The sequence below is a fragment of the Macaca mulatta genome, chromosome 7 (assembly GCF_049350105.2).
Source record: "Macaca mulatta isolate MMU2019108-1 chromosome 7, T2T-MMU8v2.0, whole genome shotgun sequence".
NCBI lineage: Eukaryota > Metazoa > Chordata > Mammalia > Primates > Cercopithecidae > Macaca > Macaca mulatta.
The window spans coordinates 107722491-107743449 of record NC_133412.1 but is presented as its reverse complement, the minus strand read 5'-3'; the positions used below and the strand labels follow the sequence as shown (position 1 = coordinate 107743449).

Sequence of the window (20959 nt, the reverse complement as noted above, 5' to 3'; positions counted from 1 at the left end):
AATTGCAGAAGCCATAGGATTTGGTTGGATATGAGAAGTAAGGGAGAGTAAGGATTTCTTTTTTTCTTTTTTGAGACAGAGTCTTGCTCTGTTGCCCAGGCTGGAGTGCAGTGGTACAATCTTAGCTCACTGCAACCTCTGCCTCCCGAGTTCAAGTGGTTCTCCTGCCTCAGCCTCCCGAGTAGCTGGGATTACAGGCGCACGCCACCACACCCGGCTAATTTTTGTATTTTTAGTAGAGACGGGGTTTCACCATGTTGGCCAAGATGATCTCGAACTTCTGACCTCAGGTGATCTGCCCACCCTGGCCTCCGAATGTGCTGGGATTACAGATGTGGGCCACAGCGTAATCCTAGAGTACGGATTTCAATGGGTTAAGGGTTTCTGGTCTGAACATCTGAAGATGCCATTCCTTAACTGAATGCAAGCTCAGGAACGTGTGGATTCTAGGATTAAGAATGATTTTCTCCTGTTATTTGAAATGTGGATCCCGTGTGATACTAACCACCTGGACAGTTAGAGTAGCTGTGGGGAAATTTCTTCGAACAAAGGAAAGGAATATTCTTGTAATGAAAACAGCTCATTTTTGTAGTTCGCAACCATTAGTGCCCCCAAACTCTGAGGTAGTTATTACCTCGCCAGCAATAAAAGCTTGATTATAGTCCCTGATTACTGACTCTGTGAAGGTCCTTGTTTCCAGCAACTTCCATAGGCAAAATATTATTGTGATTAATTATCGTGTGGCATAATACAAAGACTAGATGATGTATTGTGGCTTCCGGAGGGCGCCTGCTTCGTTTTTTCGCTGGAGCCCTCGGGGCAGGGCTACTGGAGAAATCCCTGCGTGGCCTTCGGCCCTTCCCTGGTCAGAGCCCGCCAGCAGCGAGGTGCTCCCAGCCATGAGGTCTGGGTCCTCAGGATCTCCCGACTTCAGTGCCTTGACCTTGGGCGGAGGGCCCTGTTACCCTTCCTTGCTCACGGACTCCAGCTTTCAGCGCCGGGGACGGGGCGGGACCGCCCTTAGGTCCCGCCCCTCCGCCTCCGCCTCGCCCCGCCCCGCCCCGCTCGCTGCCGCCGGCTCCCGCGGGCAGCAGGGGGATGCGCGCCTGCGCTGGCCCTAGCCTCGGAGCAGCCATGATGGTGGGTGTTCTCCGCGGCGCCGAGCCCCGGGAGCGCGGTGGGGGCGGCGGGCGCGGGGCGGGCGCGGGGACCGCGCCAGCCTGGCACTAATGTCTCCCTTTGTGTCTCCCCCATCCCATCCTTTTCTCCGGCGCGTCGGGCCCGCCGACCCCGCAGGAAGGCCTGGACGACGGCCCGGACTTCCTCTCAGAAGAGGACCGCGGAGTAAGTTCTGCCTCCGTTTCGCTCGCGGAACCCTGCCACCCTCCCTCCCCATCCTGGGTCCACGGGTGTGGTACGGGGAGGGGTCCCCGGCCGCGCCGCACTCCCTCTCCGTAGTCCTCCTTTCGGTTTCCTCGCTGCACCGCGCCCCACCCTCCTGCAGCCCTTCCTCCCTGGGGGCCGCTCGGTTCCGATTCCCGGGGACCCGCGTCTGCTTTCTTGTTCCCCGCCGCTGGTTCGGGCCTTCTGATGGACCTCCACTCCCACCCAGGGCGGGGTGCAGGTGGGGAAGTGGAAGTGGAGGCGGGAGCTGGAACGCCCCCACCCTCCCTCACCACTTTAGGGCCATGAAAACCCATTCTCGGACCTTCCGGCGGCACCCTCAATTTTCACCCGGTGTTGACATCTCGAACTTGCTCCCGCCCACCCTTCTCTCTGTCTCTCAAATAGTACCGGTGTAGTCTACATTACCATTTTGCAAAGATTTTTACAGTAGCCGAATCAACTCCTGTCCAGTGCCCTACTAGATTATACAAAGTGCGGGTAGCCCACGGTATCTTTACTTTTTCTAATATCCAACGAATCCTGTCTTTGGCAGGATTTCCTTGGTGTTTTATTCTCCCTTAGCTTCTTTGAGGTATATTGAAAAATACTATTGATAATTGTATATACTTAAGATATACATTATATTTTAATACACCAATACATTGTGAAATGAGTACCACAATCAACCTAACATATCCACTGCCTCACCTAGTTACCAGTTTTTTTTGTGTGTGAGAACATTTGAGATCTAAGCAAATTTCAAGTCTGTACCCTTTGACCAACATCTATGCTCCACCCCCCCACCCCCCACATACACACCCCGCCAGGCCTTTGATAACCTCCATTCTACTCTCGGTGTTCTGAGGTTAGTTGCATTCTACTTCAGAAAGAGCCTTCCGGTCTCTGATTCCTCCCTTCCACCCCTCTCTCCACTCCCTTTTTTCTTGGCTGAAGGGTGGTTATCTTTATAGTCCCTTGTACAAGTGAGCACTTGGAAAATGTTGATATATGATAATTACTATTCATCAAGGTTTCGTGGTTCCTTCACATTTCACAGCCTGCCCTTCAGTTTTCCCTTTTGCTTTTTCTTAGCCGTCTTAATGTGAAAGAGACATCTGTTAGTGCATATTTGGTAGGTGATAAAATATTGTGGGATGTTATTGCTGTTTGTAATAACAAATTAGGTAGTTAGTATGAACTGATGACTTTTATAAAGCTTTTATTTATTTATTTGGTTTTATGAGACAGTATCTCCCTTTGTTGCCCAGGCTGGAGTGCAGTGGCATGGTTATAGCTCACTGCAGCCTTTACCTCCTGGGTTTAAGTGATCCTCCCACCTCAGCCTCCCAAGTAGCTGGGACTACTGGCATGGGCCACCATGCCTAGCTAGGTTTTTGTTTGTGGTTTGTTTTTTGAGACGGAGTCTTGCTCTGTCACCCAGACTGGAGTGCAGTGGCACTATCTTGGCTCACTGCTAGCTCCGCCTCCCGAGTTCACGCCATTCTCCTGCCTCTGCCGACCGAGTGTAGCTGGGACTACAGGCGCCCTCCACCACGCCCGGCTAATTTTTTGTATTTTTAGTAGAGACGGGGTTTCACCGTGTTAGCCAGGATGGTCTCGATCCCCTGACCTCGTGATCCACCCGCCTCGGCCTCCCAAAGTGCTGGGATTAGAGGCGTGAGCCACCGCACCCGGCCTGTTCGTTTGTTTTTATGGAGACAGGGTCTCACCATGTTGCCCAGGCCAGTGTCAAACTCCTGGGCTCAAGTGGGCCTCTTGCCTCTGCCTTCCAAAGTGCTGAGATTATAGGCATGAGTCACCGTGCCCAACCGAACTTTTAAATAGTAGGAAAGATGGAGAAGGTGCTGCATACTTTATAAATTAAATTCTCAGTGTAAACAAAGACATTATTTAGAATTTCAGGTTAAAGCAAAAGCATCATATGGAATTACTGGTTGTTTCTAAGATTTTTAGTTTTGGCCAGGCACAATGGCTCACACCTGTAATCCCAGCATTTTGGGAGGCCAAGGCAAGAGGATTGTTTGAGGCAGGAATTCAAGATCAGCCTGAGCAACATAGCAACACCCCAACTCTACCTAAAATTTTTAAGATCGGATGTGGTGGCTCAGCCTGTAATCCCAGCACTTTAGAAGGCCAAAGCGAGTGGATCACCTGAGGTCAGGAGTTTGAGACCAGCCTGACCAACATGGTGAAACCCCATCTCTACTAAAAATACAAAAATTAGCTGGGCATGGTGGTGCATGCCTGTAATTCCAGTTACTCCGGAGGCTGAGGCAGGAGAATCACTTGAACCTGGGAGGTGGAGGTTGCAGTGAGCCGAGGTTGCGCCATTGCACTCCAGCCTGGGCAACAAGAGCAAAACTCCATCTCAAAAAAAAAACAACAACAATTTTTTTTTTGAACTTAGGCAAGCTTGGTGGTATATGCCTATAGTTCTAGCTATTTGAGAGACTGAGAGCTTAAGAACAGTGAGCTATGGCTTGAGAGGGCCTGGGTGACACAGTGAGATCATGTCTCTAAAAAAATTTTTTAAATTGTATTCTGGATTTTAAAATAGGGGAAACTAGCAGAGTTACTTAATGAAGTGAGAGGAGTTGATTAGAGCACAATTAAACTGATTTTTCTAAATATAAAGCATATGACCTTTATATTTAGATAACTTTGTGTCCTATTTTTGGGGTCTACTAGCACAAGCAAACAGAATTTGCTTTCTTGAAGGATCTTACTAATAATGTTCAGTAAAAATAAAAATATTAATTTTTGAGTATGTCGATGATGTGAAAAGTATCTTTTGGGGAATATTTGTGTTCATGGCTTTATGCCTTCAGGAAGATTTGCTCATGGATCTGGAAGCACTTAAGTAATTTGTCCAGAAACTTTTTCTTTTTCTTTTTTTTTTTTTTTTTTGAGACAGAGTCTTGCTCTGTTGCCCAGGCTGGAGTGCAGTGGCGCCATCTCAGCTCGCTGCAAGCTCTGCCTCCCAAGTTCATGCCATTCTCCTGCCTCAGCCTCCTGAGTAGCTGGGACTACAGGAGTCCGTGACCATGCCCGGCTAAGTTTTTGCATTTTTTTTTTTTTTTTTTTTTTTTAGTAGAGGCGGGGTTTCACCGTGTTGCTTAGGATGGTCTCGATTTCTTGACCTTGTGATCTGCTTGCTTGGCCTCCCAAAGTGCTGGGATTACTGGCGTGAGCCACCACACCTGGCCCCAGAAACTTTTTTGTGTATTACAAAATTGAAGAGGAAAACAAAAGAGCATGCCTGACGGAGATGTTCTTATAGAATCCTGTAGATGAAAATTTTAATATGGAAATGGAAAAAAAACATGAATTAGAACACTTTTGGAACATCAGGATGGATATGTACACTTGCCCAGTTCTTCCTTATTTTTGTCCCATGGAACTGAGTGAATCATAATAATTATATAATTACAGGTGGGCACAGCATAATCATTGTTTCATTATATTTCATTATATTTCATCATCCCTCTCTAGCCTTTAGTATCCCCCTTTTTCTAATGAGAAATCTGAACTTCAGAGAAACTAAGTTAGTGGTCTGAGGTCACACAGCAATGAGTGGGAGAGCTGGACTTTAAACCACATTTCTGATATCAGAGCCACTGCACAGGTTTCTCAAAGTGGCCTTGAAATACTTGCCTTAGAATTACCTGGGTCGTTTGAAAATCAAAATGAAAGTTTCTGGCTGTCACCTCCTCACTAAATCAGCATTTCTTAGGGTAGGGAATACACAGTATTGAAAACTGTTGGTCACAGTTTGATCTCTTCAGCCCCACCTCTACATAAGGGCAGATAACTGCATTTTTTTGTTTGTTTTTTTTTTTTAATTTTTTTGAGACAGGGTCTCGCTCTGTCACCCAGGCTGGAGTGCAGTGGCATGATCTCGGCTCACTGCAGCGTCTGCCTTCAGGTTCAACCAGTTCTCCTGTCTCAGTCTCCTGAGTAGCTGGGACTACAGGCACATGCTACCACACCCAGCTAATTTTTGTATTTTTAGTAGAGACAGGGTTTTCACCATATTGATCAGGCACGTCTTGAACTCCTGACCTCAGGTGATCCACCTGCCTTGGCCTGCCAAAGTGCTGGGAGTATAGGCCTAAGCCACTGTGCCCAGCTGATAATTTTTTTTTTTTTTTAGAGGGAGTTTCACTCCTGTCGCCCAGGCTGTAGTGCAATGGCACGATCTTGGCTCACTGCAGCCTCCACCTCCCAGGTGCAGGCGATTCTCCTGCCTCAGTCTCCTGAGTAGCTGGGATTATAGGCGCCCACCACCACACCTGGCTAATTTTGTTTTTTTTAATAGAGACAGGGTTTCACCATATTGGCCAGGCGGGTCTCGAACTCCTGACCTCAGGTGATCTGCCCGCCTCGGCCTCCCAAAGTGCTGGGACTACAGGCGTGAGCCACCGCGCCCGGACGATAACTGCTTATTTAACGAGTGCCCAAGGAGTTTCTGTTTGTGACTGAAATTTGATTACTGCTGCACAAAGTTATCCTGCTATTTCCTCATTTTAGAAACAGAAATATCTGGCCTGTTTAAATTTCCTTACATTGTGTTTGTCCTGATAGAAATAGATTGCCATAATTAGAACTTTTAGGCATTGCATTTTTAGTTTAGATCATCTTGTTGAGCCTTTTAAGAAAGGGAGTCTTGGCGGGTCACAGTGGCTCACCCCTGTAATCCCAGCACTTTGTGAGGCGGAGGCGGGTGGATCACGAGGTCAGGAGTTCGAGACCAGCCTGACCAACATGGTGAAGCCCTGTCCCTACTAAAAATACAAAAAATTAGCCGGGCGTGGTGGCGGGTAGCTGTAATCCCAGCTACTTGGGAAGCTGAGGCAGGAGAATCACTGGAACCCAGGAGGTGGAGATTGCAGTGAGCTGAGAGCATGCCATTGCACTCCCACCTGGGCAACAGTACAAGACTCTGTCTCAAAAAGAAAAGGGCGTCTTGATAGAGAAAAAGCATGAAGTACATATTGATACGAGTTGCAAAGGGGGCAGAACATTCAAAAATGATAACTAGCATTTCATGTAAAGCAGTAAGCAATTTTTTTTTTTTTTTTTTTTCTCAGACAGAGTCTCGCTCTGTCGCCCAGGCCGGAGTGCAGTGGCACGATCTTGGCTCACTGCAACCTCTGCCTCCTGGGTTCATGCCATTCTCCTGCCTCAGCCTCCTGAGTAGCTGGGACTACAGGCACCCGCCACCACGCCCTGCTAATTTTTTGTATTTTTAGTAGAGACAGGGTTTCACCATGTTAGCCAGGATGGCCTCGATCTCCTGACCTCGTGATCTGCCTGCCTTGGCCTCCCAAAGTGCTGGGATTACAGGTGTGAGCCACCACGCCGGCCCTTTTTTTTTTTCTAGACACAGTCTTGCATTGTTGCTAGGCTGGAGTGCAGTGATGCGACCTTGACTCACTGCAACCTCTGCCTCCCAGGTTCAAGCTATTCTGCCTCAGACTCCTGAGTAGCTGGTACTACAGGCACTCGCCACCACGCCCAGCTAATTTTTGTATTTTTATTAGAGACGAGGTTTCACCATGTTGGCCAGGATGGTCTCGATCTCTTGACCTCATGATCCACCTGCCTTGGCCTCCCAAAGTGCTGGGATTACAGGCGTGAGCCACCACGTCTGGCTACAGGTAAACAAAATTAAAGTCAGTGTTTTTAAATAAATCTTTAAGTAGCCGCACATTTTCATCATGATGTTTTGCTTAGAACAGAATCTCAGCGCCCTAAGAAAACATTGTTTTGACCAGGCACAGTGTCTTATGCTTGTAATCCCAGCACTTTGGGAGGCCAAGATGGGCAGATCACCTGAGGTCAGGAGTTAAAGACCCTCCTGGCCAACATGGTGAAACCCCATCTCTACTAAAAATACAAAAATTAGCCGCGTGTGATGGCTGGTGCCTGTAATTCCAGCTACTTGGGAGGCTGAGACGGGATAATCACCTGAATCCAGGAGGCAGAGGTTGCGGTGAGCCAAGACCTTGCCATTGTACTCCAGCTTGGGCGACAAGAGCGAAACTGTCTCAAAAAAAATAATAATAAAAAAAAAGGAAAATACTGTTTTGTGAGAAATTTAAAAAACAGGCTTCAAGACTACATAGTGTTGAAAAATATTGGCCACATTTTCATCTCTTTAGCCCTACCTCTATATAATAGGTTTTTCTCCCTCAAATAAAGGACAGTAACATATTATTTGGTAAACAAATGAGCCCTTTGAATTGGACACATTTTTTTCTGATGTGCTTGTTAAATAAGAACAGTGCATGCCAGAGTGATGGCATGATTCTCTTTGCACTTGATTTCAATTCTAAATAATATGTTTATTGTTTTCAAGAATTACTTTAGGTAGAGTAACTACTCGTTCTCCTGTACTTCTAGCCTTGTTCCTACCTCTGTATTCCTTATCTTCGTTAATAGCATCACTTTCCAGTTATGCCGGCAAGAAACCTCTGAGTCATATCCTTCATTTTATATCAGAACAGTCATTGCGGCCAGTTAATTTCACCTTGGAAATGTTGTTTACCCCATCTTTCATGTGCATGGTCCCATTTAAACTCCTTGCTACTTCTTACTTGGACTGTAGCAGTACCTATCCTTAGTCTCTGTCTTTAGTCTTTCTACCTCCAATTCAGTCTTCAAATTACTTATATTACTGAAATGATTAAACCATATAGCACCATTAGTGAAAAGGACTTCCTTGGACCCCAGTTTTTTTGGGGGTAAGGTCCAAACTCCTTAGGCTAACATTAAACTCTGTTTATAACCTTTTCTGACCGGCTTCATTTCTCAATATCTCTTCCCCCATATTCTAGTCTATTCCCCATTGCCCAAGCACCTCTACACTTGACTGTCTGTTTTATGCATGCATTTCAGTGTTTTATTTTCCCCTCACCTTTTCTTTCACTTGAAATTCAACTTGAATTTGGCCCAGATGCTTGCATTTTGTTTTGCACCTGCACACTTTTTAGCTTAAACACATTCCACATTTATTGATAGTTATTTCACATAAAAATGTGACATATATTATGTTGGCTGAGGACTAAAAAGGTGAATAAGACAAAGTTCCTTCCCTGAGACCATCACAGTATAGTGAAGGAGATAGAGTTATAATCCCTTGAAATAAAGTGTATGGGAGTTCAAAGTAAAGTGTTCAACTTTAGGGGAAAGGGTAGTAGTAAAGACATAATGATAGTTACACATTTACATAGCATTCACTGTATGTCAGGCACTTTCCATGTATTAACTCAATTCTCAAATCCCTATGAAATACACCTACTGTTATTCCTATTCGGGAAAGGAAAACTGAGTTGCAGAGACATTAAATAACTTGCCCAAAGTCAAAAGCCAGTAGGAGCTGTGGTCAAATAGGCAGTCTAGCTTTAGGGCCTGGCTTTTAACCACTGTGCTATTGGTCTGCTTTCCAACGGGGAGGATGGCATGTGTTGGTAATTTGGTTCCTCCTAGAGCACTTGTTCTTACTGGAGCAGAGGTTGCAAAGGTACATGCAGCCAGTATGGACAGAGTATAAAGTGCATAGTGAAAGACTCCAGGCAGTGGGAAGTACTGAGGGATTTTAAGCTAGGAAAGACATGCCCAGGCCAGGTGCAGTAGCTCATGCCTGTAATCCCAGCACTTTGGGAGGCCGAGGTGGGCAGATCACCTGAGGTAAGGAGTTCAACACCAGCCTGGCCAACGTGACGAAACCCCATCTATACTAAAAGTACAAAAAAAAAATTAGCCAGGTGTGGTGGTGGGTGCCTGTAATCCCAGCTACTAGGGAAACTGAGGTAGGAGAATCGCTTGAACCCAAGAGGCAGAGGCAGCAGTGAGCCAAGATCATGCCACTATACTCCAGCCTGGGCGACAGGAGCAAAACTCCATCTCAAAAAAAAAAAAGAGGAAAGATATTTCCAGGTGAAAATATCATTGTAGATTATTCTAATATAGAGGATAGATTGATGCTTCCTTTCAGAAAGCAAAGAAACCAGTTAACAGGCTAATGCAACAGTCCAGATGAGAAATGACAAAGGTAGAACTAAGGCAGTGGAAGAGGGATGAAGGAAGGGATGTAGTAAAGAGATGTTTAGGAGATAGAATTGACAGGACATAGTGACTGAATAAGTAAGTACATGGGCTGGGCAAGGGAGAAGGAGAAAATAGGAAGAGCAGGGTTAGAGGTTAGGTCATAAGTCTAGTTCCAAGTATGTTGGATTTAAAGTGCCTGTGAGGCATCTAACCTGCCCCTGCCAAACTAGAATGTAAGATCTGTAAGGTTGAGGATTGTGTCTCTTCACTGCTGTCTCCTTAACATGTAGGACAGTGCTTGATACATTGAGGGCACTGAATTGTTTAATAAGCATATACATCCAGATGGCTATGTCTAGTTGGTAACTTGAAATTAAATTGGGAACTTAGAATAAAAGGTCTGAATTGGAGATGTAATTACTTAGGAATTATTAGTTGAGAATGGCTGATATTTGCAACATTAGATAGCACCCAAGGGAAACCAGCATTTAAGGACCAGAGCAAAGATGATTGCTTAATGGGGCTGAGAGGGATAGGAGGCGAATCAGAGGAGACTTCAGAAGTTGAGAGAAGCTGGGTTAGTGGCTCATGCCTATAATCCCAGCACTCTGAGAGGCTGAGGCAAGAGGATCACTTGAGCCCAGGAGTTTGAAACCAGTCTGGGGTATGTAGAAATATCCTGTCTCTACAAAAACTAAAAATTAGCAGGGTGTGGTCACACATGCATTTGGTCCTAGCTAGCTGCTTGGGAGGCTGAGGAAGGAAGATTGCTTGATCACAGGAGTTCAAGGCTGTAGGGAGCTAAGATTGTACCACTGTACTCCAGCCTGGGCGACAGAGTGAGATGCCCGTCACTTTTTTTTTTTTTTTTTTTTTTGAGGGAGAGTCCCACTTTATCACCCAGGTTGGAGTGCAGTAGCACTATCTTGACTCACTGCAACTTCTTCCTCCCGGATTCAAGCAGTTTCTTGTGTCTCAGCCTCCTGAGTAGCTGGGATTACAGGCATGTACCACCATGCCCAGCTAATTTTTGTATTTTTAGTAGACACAGGATTTCACCTTGTTGCCCAGGCTGGTCTCTTTTTTTTTTTTTTTTTTTTTTGAGATGGAGACTCGCTCCATCGCCCGCGCTGGAGTGCAGTGGCCGGATCTCAGCTCACTGCAAGCTCCGCCTCCCGGGTTTACGCTGCCTCAGCCTCCCGAGTAGCTGGGACTACAGGCACCCGCCTAGTTTTTTGTATTTTTTTAGTAGAGACGGGGTTTCACCGTGTTAGCCAGGATGGTCTCGATCTCCTGACCTCGTGATCTGCCCGTCTTGGCCTCCCAAAGTGCTGGGATTACAGGCTTAAGCCACCACACCCGGCTGAGGCTGGTCTCAAACTCCTGGCCTCAAGTGATCCTCCTGCCTCAGCCTCCCAAAGTGCTGAGATTATAGGCGTGACCACCACGCCTGGCCCCATCTCCAGTTTTTTTTTTTTTTTTTTGAGAGGGAGTCTGGCTCTGTCGCCCAGGCTGGAGTGCAGTGGCCGGATCTCAGCTCACTGCAAGCTCCGCCTCCTGGGTTTACGCCATTCTCCTGCCTCAGCCTCCCGAGTAGCTGGGACTATAGGCGCCCGCCACCTCGCCCGGCTAGTTTTTTTTTTTTTTTTGTATTTTTTAGTAGAGATGGGGTTTCACCGTGTTAGCCAGGATGGTCTCGATCTCCTGACCTCGTGATCCGCCCGTCTCGGCCTCCCAAAGTGCTGGGATTACAGGCTTGAGCCACCGCGCCCGGCCCATCTCCAGTTTTAAAAATAATGATTTTTTAAAAGTTGAGATAGTTTTAAGAAAGGAGTGGTCAGAATGATACCAACGCAGAATACTGCAGAGAGGCCAAGCAGACTGAAAAATATCATTGGTTTGGAAATTAGGTACTCATGTAAAGAATTTTGTTTTTGTTTTTGTTTTTCGACATGGTCTTGCTCTGTTGCTCAGGCTGGCATGCAGTGACACCATCACAGCTTACTGCAGCCTTGACCTCCTGGGCCTCAAGTGATCCTCCCACCTCAGCTTTCCAAGTAGCTGGGACTACAAGTGTGTCCCACAATGACCAGCTGTAAGGCAAAATTTATTTGTAAAAAGGTTTGTTGGTGGGCCTGAGAGAATGAACAGCTGCTGGCATTTATTTCTCTGGGCTGGAGGAGGCAAGTTCACTTGTTGAGGGTGGGGTGTAATGTAGTAAAAGTTGGAATTGTTGCTGCAGGAAATCAAAAGAGGAGCTGAGTGAAGTTGCACAGGACTGGACTGCTGAGTAGTTTTAAAAGAGCATTTGCAATTTGGAGACCGTTAATTTGAAATGGAACAGTACAAACAATGGTGACTTTTCTGTAGCCATACTCAGCAGCCCAAATGTAAAAGTTGAAGATTATATTCATCTTGAGGCCAGGTGGCTCATGCCTGTAATCCCAGCATTTGGGAGGCTGAGGTGGGAGGATCTCTTGAGCCCAGGAGTTCAAATCTAGCTTGGGCAGCATAGTGAGACCTCGTCTCTATACAAAAATAAATAAATAAAAGATAAGTAGATCCTGAATGGGAATTTGTAAGCCAGCTATGGTAAAAGAGCAGTGAGAGTTGAAGGGGCCAGCAGGAAAGGTATTGGAATGGCATTTGCGGAGTAGATTGGAAAAGGAGTGAAGCAGAGGGAGTGCCGACAGACTGGAAATAAATGGAAAGGTCACAGGACTGGAGGTGTTGATGAGGTTACATTGTACATGTGGTAAAAGTGGTGGGGAGAAAGCAGGAAGCAGTTAATTTTATATTACATAAGGTTGATTGTCTTTCTCATTGCAAACAGATTTCTTGAAGGCAGGGCTTTTTGCTCACTTTAAATCTTCCGCAATACCTGGGACAGTTGTTTGCGTATAAGTGCTGCAAAAAAAGTTTATTAAATAACCGCATATTACTGTATTGCCTAGAGAGTCAAGTGTTTATATTTATTCTATCTATATATTTTTTGAGACAGAGTTGTGTTCTGTCACCGAGGCTGAAGTACCATGGCATGATATCAGCTCACTGCAACCTCCACCTCCTGGGTTCAAGTGATCCTTCTGCCTTAGCCTCCTGAGTAGCAGGGGCTACAGGCATACACCACTGCACCCAGCTAATTTTTGTATTTTTAGTAGAGATGGGGTTTCACCATGTTGGCCAGGCTGGTCTCGGACTCCTAACTTCGTGATCCGCCCACCTTGGCCTCCCAAAGTGTTGGAATTACAGGCATGAGCCACTGCACCCGGCCAATCAAATTCGCTTCTATCATGGGGTTTTTAATTGATTGTACTGTAATTACCTGAAAATAGTTTTGCAGCCCAGTTGTGGTTACCACCTTTCTTTCTTTCCTCTTCCCTCCTTTACATTCCACAAATATTTGTTGAGAACTTCTATTGGGAATATAGCAATGAACAAAATAGATAAAAACCTATGTCTTCATGGAGGTGAATTACAGTCATGAAAAGACATTTTTAAAAAGTAAAGTATATTAGGTTTTGAATAAGCATTATGAAGAAAAATGAGGGAGGAGTAAGGATTTTTGGGCTGAAAGGGAGGATGGTTTGAGCTGCACTGTTAGATAGGGTGCCTAGGAAAGGCCTTCCTGAGGAAGACGTAAGGACTTGAAGAAAGTGAGCTGTGCAGATAGATATCTGGGGGCAGAGTGTTCCAGGCAGAGGGAACCAGCGGGTGCAAAGAATCCCTGAGACGGCAGCATGTTTGTGTGTTCAAAGAACAAGGAGGGTGGGGTGCAGTGGCTCACGCCTATAATCCCAGTACTTGAGAGGTCAAGGCGGGTGGATCACCTGAGGTTGGGAGTTCAAGACCAGCCTGGCCAACATGGTGAAACCCCATCTCTACTAAAAATACAAAAATTAGCTGGGCGTGGTGGCGCATGTCTATAATTCCAGCTACTAGGGAGGCTAAGGCAGGAAAATCACTCGAACCAGAGAGGCGGAGGTTGCAGTGAGCCAATATCGCACCACTGTACTCCAGCCTTGGCGACACAGCAAGACTCCATCCCCCCCAAAAAAGGAGGCCATATGGCAGGACTATAGTGAGCCAGAGGAGTGGTAAATTAGATGATATCAGATGGAGATTTTATAGTGCCTGGTAGGCCACTGTAAGGTATTCAGCTTTTCTTCAAGCGGAAACTCCTTAGATTTTGAGCAGAGAAATGATTTCTAGTTTAATGATACCATAGTGGTGACCCTGTAGGGAATAAATTTATGAGGGGCAAGGGCTGAAGTAACATCAGTTCGAATACTATTGTAAGAGTCAAAGTTATTTTCTTTCTTTTCTTCCTTCCTCTTTGCCCCATCCCATCCACTCATCCATCTCTCTACATTTTTTTTCTGTCAAAATATGAACAACTGACTTTTTAGGGATGTTCTAAGCTAGATACTTCATAGTACACTAGTCAGTATAATAACTAGTAGTGAATGTCTTCCTAAGTCTTTTTTTTTTTTTTTTTTTTTGAGACAGAGTCTTACTCTGTCCCCCAGGCTGGAGTGCAGTGGCGCAATCTCGGCTCACTGCAAGCTCTGTCTCCTGGGTTCAAGCTATTCTCTTGCTTCAGCCTCCCAAGTTCCTGGGACTATAGGTGCCTGCCACTACGCCTGGCTCATTTTTTGCATTTTTAGTAGAGATGGGGTTTCACTGTGTTAGCCAGGATGATCTTGATCTCCTGACCTTGTGATCCACCCACCTTGGCCTCTCAAAGTGCTGGGATTACAGGCATGAGCTACTGTGCCTGGCCCAAGTCTTTTTTTTTTTTTTTTGAGACAGGGTCTCACTCCGTCACCCAGGCTGGAGTGCAGTGGGACAATCACAGCCCACTGCAGCCTCAGCCTCCTGAGGAGCTGGGACCACAGATGTGCACCATTACAGCCAGCTAATTTAAAAATTTTTTGTGCAGACAAGGTCACACTGTGTTGCCCATGCTGGTCTCGAACTCCTGGCCACAAGTGGTCCTGCCTTGGCCTCCCAACGTACTGGGATTACAGGCATAAGCTACCGTGCCTAGCCTTTTACTAAGTAATTATATATGGAACAGCAGGTCAAAGTCTTTAAATTGTTCTTCTAATGATACTACATTTATGTTACTTAATTTTTATTTTTTTTTGTCATAATCTTTCTCTTGACCAGTGACACAAATGTTTAACCTAGTCAGCCTCTGACAGAAGACAGTCCAATGTTTATTGTCCCAGAAAAAGATTAAGCCATTGAATGTAATCTAATTAGAAATTTCTTCAAACTGAACTCACTAGTTGCAGAAAGTTGATTAAATTTTTTTTACCTGAGACGTCGTGCTCTCTCAACCAGGCTGGAGTGCAGTGGTGCGATCTCAGCTCACTGCAACCTCCGCCTCCCAGATTCAAGCAATTCTCCTGCCTCAGCCTCCTGAGTAGCTGGGATTATAGGCGCCCACCACCACACCTGGCTAATTTTTTTTTTCTTTTTTGTATTTTTAGTAGAAACAAGGTTTCACCATGTTGGCCAGGCCAGTCTCAAATTCCTAACCTTGCGATCCTCCTGCTTCGGCCTCCCAAAGTGCTGGGATGACAGGCGTGAGCCATCGTGCCCAGCCAATTAAATTTTTATGAAACACATAACATTTTAAAAATTTTTATGAAACACAAGTTGTTTGCTTGACTCCTGTCCTTAGTAAAACCCTCTAAATGATTGACTTTTTGCTAAACTGAGAAGAAAATCTGCCTAGATGATTTGTGTACATTTTATGTAATGAACACTAAATCTCACACCTGTAATCCCACCCTTGGCTAATTTTTGTTCTTGTTAATTGTTTTCGGTTTTTTTTTTTTAGAGACAGGGTTTTGCCATGTTGCCTAAATTGGTCTTGAACTCCTGAGCTCAAGTGATCCAATCGCCTCAGCCTCCCAGTGTTAAGATTACAGGTGTGAGCGCCACACACAGCCAGATTTTTTTTTTTTTTTTTGAGACAGAGTCTCACTCTGTCGCCTAGGCTGGAGTGCAGTGGTGCCATCTTGACTCACTGCAATTTCCGCATCCCACGTTCAAGCAATCTGCTGCCTCAGCCTCCCGAGTAGCTGGGATTACAGGCGCCTGCCACCAGGCCCAGCTAATTTTTGTATTTTTAGTAAGAGGCGGGGTTTCACCATCTTGGCCACGTTGGTCTTGAACTCCTGACCTCGTGATCCACCTGCCTCAGCCTCCCAGAGTGCTGGTATTACAGGCGTGAGCCACCACACCCGGCCCCAGATTCTGTATTTTTAACAAGCAACCAGGTTGATTCTTACTAGGTGTGTTTTGGAAATGCTAGACTAAGCAATGAAAACGTAAGAAGTGGAGAAATGCCGCAGTTATTATTCTAAAACCTGTATGATAAATGAACTAGTTTCCTGTGGCTGCTGTAACAAGTTACCACAAACTTGATGGCTTAAAACTACATAAATTTAGGCCGGGTGCGGTGGCTCACGCCTATAATCCCAGCACTTTGGGAGGCCGAGACGGGTGGATCACAAGGTTAGGAGATTGAGACCATCCTGGCTAACACAGTGAAACCCTGTCTCTACTAAAAATACGAAAAACTAGCTGGGCGTAGTGACGGGCGCCTGTAGTCCCAGCTACTCTGGGGGCTGAGGCAGTAGAATGGCGTGAACCCGGGAGGCAGAGCTTGCAGTGAGCGGAGATCGCGCCACTGCACTCCAGCCTGGGCGGCAGAGCGAGACTCCGTCTCAAAAAAAAAAAAAAACTACATAAAATTATTCTCTCACAGTTCTGAAGGCCAGAAGTCAGAAATCAGTATCACTGAGCTGACGTCAGGATGTCAAGCTGGCAGGGCCAGCTCTCCCTCCAGAGGCTCGAGGGAAGGATTCCTTGCTTCCTCCAGCTTTCAGTGGCTACCAGCAGCAGCAGCCCTTGGTTTGTGGCTGCAGTACTCTAATCTGCCTCCATGGTCACAAGACCTTCTCATTAGTTATTGGAGTATTTTTTTCTGTGTCAAAGTTTTTTTTTTGATACTGAGTCTCACTCTTGCCCAGGCTGGAGTGCAGTGGCCTCATCTCTACTCACTGCCAGCTCCGCCTCCCAGGTTCACACCACTCTCCTGCCTCACCCTCCCGAGTAGCTGGGATTATCGGCATGCGCCACCACACTTGGCTAATTTTGTATTTTTAGTAGAGATGGGGCTTCTCCATGTTGGTCAGGCTGGTCTCGAGCTCCTGACCTCAGGTAATCCACCTGCCTTGGCCTCCCAAAGTGCTGGGATTACAGGCGTGAGCCACCGGCAGCACCTGGCCTCTGCTTTTTGTATATAGATAATGTGCTGGCTCGGCGTTGTGGCTCATTCCTGTAATCCCAGCACTTTGGGAGGCTGAGGCGGGTGGATCACCTGAGGTCAGGAGTTGAAGACCAGCCTGGCTAACATGGTAAAACCCCATCTCTACTAAAAATACAGAAGTTAGCTGGGCCTGGTTGTACATGCCTGTAGTCCTAGCTACTCGGGAGGTTGAGGCCGGAAAATCGCTTGAACATGGGAGGCGGAGGTTGTAGTGAGCCAAGATGGGGCCACTGCACTCCAACCTGGGGGGACAAAGTGAGACTCCATCTCAAAAAATAACATGTGATTGATTGCCTTTAAGGCCCACCTAGATAATCCAGGATAATCTCAAAATCCCCATCTCAAAATCCATAATTGAATGACATCTGCAAAGTCCTAGTCCTTTATTGACATACAAGGTAACATTTACAGCTCCCAGGAATTTGGATGTAGATACCTCCCAGGGAGCTACCACAATAAACATCTTAAAAGTGGCCTCGCCTGGCTCAGTGGCTCACACCTGTAATCCCAGCACTTGGAGAAGCCAAGGTGAAAGGATTGCCTGAGCTCAGGAGTTCAAGATCAGCCTGGGTGACATAGTGAGACCCTGTCTCTATTTAAAACAAAAAACAAAGGCCTGAATGTGATTAAAGAAAAAAAGGAGGCCAGGCACAGTGGCTCACGCCTGTAATCCCAGCACTTTGGGAGGCCGAGGTGGGTGGATCACGAGATCAGGAGATCAAGACCATCCTGGCTAACACAGTGAAACCCTGTCTCTACTAAAAAAAATACAAAAAATGGTGGCAGGCACCTGTAGTACCAGCTACTCGGGAGACTGAGGCAGAAGAATGTGAACCCGGGAGGTGGAGCTCGCAGTGAGCCAAGATTGCACCACTGCACTCCAGCCTGGGCGACAGAGTAAGACTCTGTCTCCAAAAAAAAAAAAAAGAAAAAAAAGGAAACAGGGAAACAGATTTTTTTTTTTTTTTTTTTTTTTTTGAGACGGAGTCTCACTCTGTCACTAGGCTGAAGTGCAGTGGCGTGATCTCCACTTTGTGCAACCTCCGCCTCCCAAGTAGCTGGGACTACAGGCACGCGCCACCATGTCCAGCTAATTTTGGTATTTTTAGTAGAGATGGGGTTTCACCATGTTGGCCAGGATGGTCTCAATCTCTTGACCTCATGATACACCTGCCTCAGCCTCCCAAAGTGCTGGGATTATAGGTGTGAGCCACTGCACCTGGCGTCCCCCCCGCCTTTTTTTTTTTTTTTTTTTGAGACAGGGTTTGGCTCTGTTGCCCAGGCTGGAGTGCAGTGGTGTGATCTCAGTTCACTGCAACCTCCACCTCTTGGGCTCAAGCCATTCCCCACACCTCAGCTTCCCAAGTAGCTGGGACTACAGGTGTACAACATGTGCCAGGCTAATTTTTGTATTTTTTGTAGAGATGGGGTTTTTCTGTGTTGGCCAGGCTAGTCTCAGATTCCTGAGCTCAAGCAATTTGAATACCAAGGTGGGCGGATCACTTGAGGTCAGGAGTTCAAGACCAGCCTGGCCAACATGGCAAAACCCTGTCTCTACCAGAAACTACAAAAAATAGCTGGATGTGGGGGTGTACGCCTATAATCCCAGCTTCTCAGGAGGCTGAGGTGGGAGAATCACTTGAACCCGGGAGGGAGAGGTTGTAGTGAACAGAGATCACCACTGCACTCCAACCTGGGTAACAGAGTGAGACCCTGTCTCAAAAACAAAAAATAAAATTTATATATACACATATATATATTTGAAATCATTGAGTAAACAATTTTGCATTTGCATTCAGCATTTTTTTCATTTACAATATAATTAAAATTTGAGATACTAATGACCAGGTGAGATTCTCTAAGTCCTAGGTTTTACAACTAGAGTACTGTCTTTGAAACAGTCTATTTCGCCGGGCGCGGTGGCTCAAGCCTGTAATCCCAGCACTTTGGGAGGCCAAGATGGGCGGATCGCAAGGTCAGGAGATCGAGACCATCCTGGCTAACCTGGTGAAACCCCGTCTCTACTAAAAAAAAATACAAAACACTAGCCGGGTGAGGTGGCGGGCGCCTGTAGTCCCAGCTACTTGGGAGGCTGAGGCAGGAGAATGGCGTGAACCCGGGAGGCGGAGCTTGCAGTGAGCTGAGATCCGGCCATTGCACTCCAGCCTGGGCGACAGAGCAAGACTCCATCTCAAAAAAAAAAAAAAAAAAGAAACAGTCTATTTCATGTCTTTGCAGCTGGCTAAGACTTACCTTTTAGTGTTTTGAGTCTTATCCTAAGTCTCAAAATTACCCAAACAAGTTACAGTATTTATTGTTTAAAGAGTAAGAAAAACATGAAGTTTAAAAATTTAAAACAAGAAGAGTCTTCTTTTTTTTTTTTTGAGACGGAGTCTCGCTCTGTCGCCCAGGCTGGAGTGCAGTGGCCGGATCTCAGCTCACTGCAAGCTCCGCCTCCCGGGTTTACGCCATTCTCCTGCCTCAGCCTCCCGAGTAGCTGGGACTACAGGCGCCCGCCACCTCGCCCGGCTAGTTTTTTGTATTTTTCAGTAGAGACGGGGTTTCACCGGGTTAGCCAGGATGGTCTCGATCTCCTGACCTCGTGATCCGCCCGTCTCGGCCTCCCAAAGTGCTGGGATTACAGGCTTGAGCCACCGCGCCTGGCCAAGAAGAGTCTTCTTACAGATGAGAAAGTGGAAGCACTATATAGGGAATATATTCATTTCTTCAAATGTAGCTTATGGAGTTATTTATTGAGTACTTACTGTATGTTAGTATTTTTCTTAGCACTTTACATTAATGTATTTAATTATATTTGATAGTTTCATTGTATATTCCTGAATATAAAGAGGCAGGAGTTAAACTTGTTGTTTGATAGTCTTTTTATTATTTTTCTTGTGCTTCAAGACGACACATTCCTTAATTTTAGAATACTTGAACTTAAATGGACCACTTTCTGGAAAATAGGTTTTTTGGGGTTTTTTTGAGACAGGTTTTTTTTTTTTTGGTTTTTTTGTTTTGTTTTGTTTTGTTTTTTGTTTTTTGAGATGGTTTTGCTCCGTTATCCAGGCTGAAGTGCAGTGGCATGATTACTGCTCACATCTCCTGCCTCAGCCTCCTATGTAGTGAGACCACAGATGTGTGCCACCATATTTGGCTATTTTCTTTTTTTCTTTTTTTTTTTTTCAATTTTTGTAGAGACAGGGTCTTGTTATGTTTCCCGGGGTGGTCTTGAATTCCTGGACGCAGTCAGTCCTGCCTCAGCCTCCTAAAGTGCTGGGATTACAGACATGAGACATCACATCTGACTGAAAAGAGTTTTCTTTTTGAATTAAACTGTAACTAAACTATAATTAATCATGATTAGCTCGGTGACTTAAGTAAAGCAAAATATAGTTGAATACTATAAAATGAAAATTCTAGAATTGAATACTACAGTATTAAGGTAATAGCGTTGCCCAAAGCAGCTGCTTCAAAATGTATATAATATGTATATTATATGGACATGAGTACCTCTTTAGACTTAATCTTTTGTTATTTTTGTTTTGTTTTTGTATTGTCTGAGAAAAAAATTATATAAAAGCACATGATTTTCATTAAGATACTGGTTTTCTTCTTCCAGCTTAAAGCAATAAATGTAGATCTTCAAAGTGATGCTGCGCTGCAGGTGGACATTTCTGATGCTCTTAGTGAGCGGGATAAAGTAAAATTCACTGTTCACACAAAGGTAAATGTGATTTTGTACTTTCTATTATTTTAGCCATTTATTATACTACGTATGTGATATGTTGACTGGTACTTGGATTTTAAACATAATTGGAAAGAGACTATTTTAACATAAATAGGTGTAGGAAAATGTACTTTTTTTAGATTAATATTCTGAGAATCAGAACCTAGACAGAGGGCAAATTTAATTTTTTCCAAATTTTTATTAGTATCTTTTATCATTCTTGTTACTTTCAATTTCATTGTTCTTTCTGTCAAATTACTGTCTTACAAATGATTATTATTACTATTTTTTTTGAGATGGAGTCTCTTTCGTCCAGGCTGGAGTGCAGTGGTGTGATCCTGGCTCACTCACTGCAACCTCCGCCTCCTGGGTTCAAGCAATTCTCCTGTCTCAGCCTCCCAAGTAGCTGGGACTGCAGGCAC

General features: G+C 45.4%; 1 protein-coding gene and 1 long non-coding RNA gene across 7 annotated transcripts in view; one reads left to right on the top strand and one right to left on the bottom strand.

Moving 5' to 3' along the window:
* The first annotated feature begins 1063 nt into the window (after positions 1-1063).
* Positions 1064-20959, top strand: part of SNX6 (sorting nexin 6) — a 73136-nt gene continuing 53240 nt past the window's right edge. For 2 of the 6 annotated variants that reach the window (XM_077940889.1, XM_077940888.1), the window contains exons 1-4: positions 1103-1140; positions 1297-1344; positions 6951-7067; positions 20430-20534. Coding sequence is in view for 4 of the 6 variants with exons in the window: in XM_028851488.2 (XP_028707321.1) it covers positions 1099-1140; positions 1297-1344; positions 20430-20534 (195 nt within the window). In the remaining 2 variants the exon portion in view is untranslated. Of the gene's footprint in view, positions 1141-1296; positions 1345-6950; positions 7068-20429; positions 20535-20959 lie in introns of all 6 variants that reach the window. The other 4 variants (XM_028851488.2, XM_077940886.1, XM_028851487.2 and 1 more) reach the window with 2 other exon arrangements.
* Positions 5224-15017, bottom strand: LOC144330207 (uncharacterized). Its single transcript, XR_013396167.1, has 2 exons — positions 14923-15017; positions 5224-5699 (listed from the first exon to the last, which is right to left on the bottom strand). It is a non-coding gene; the product is annotated as an uncharacterized LOC144330207 (long non-coding RNA).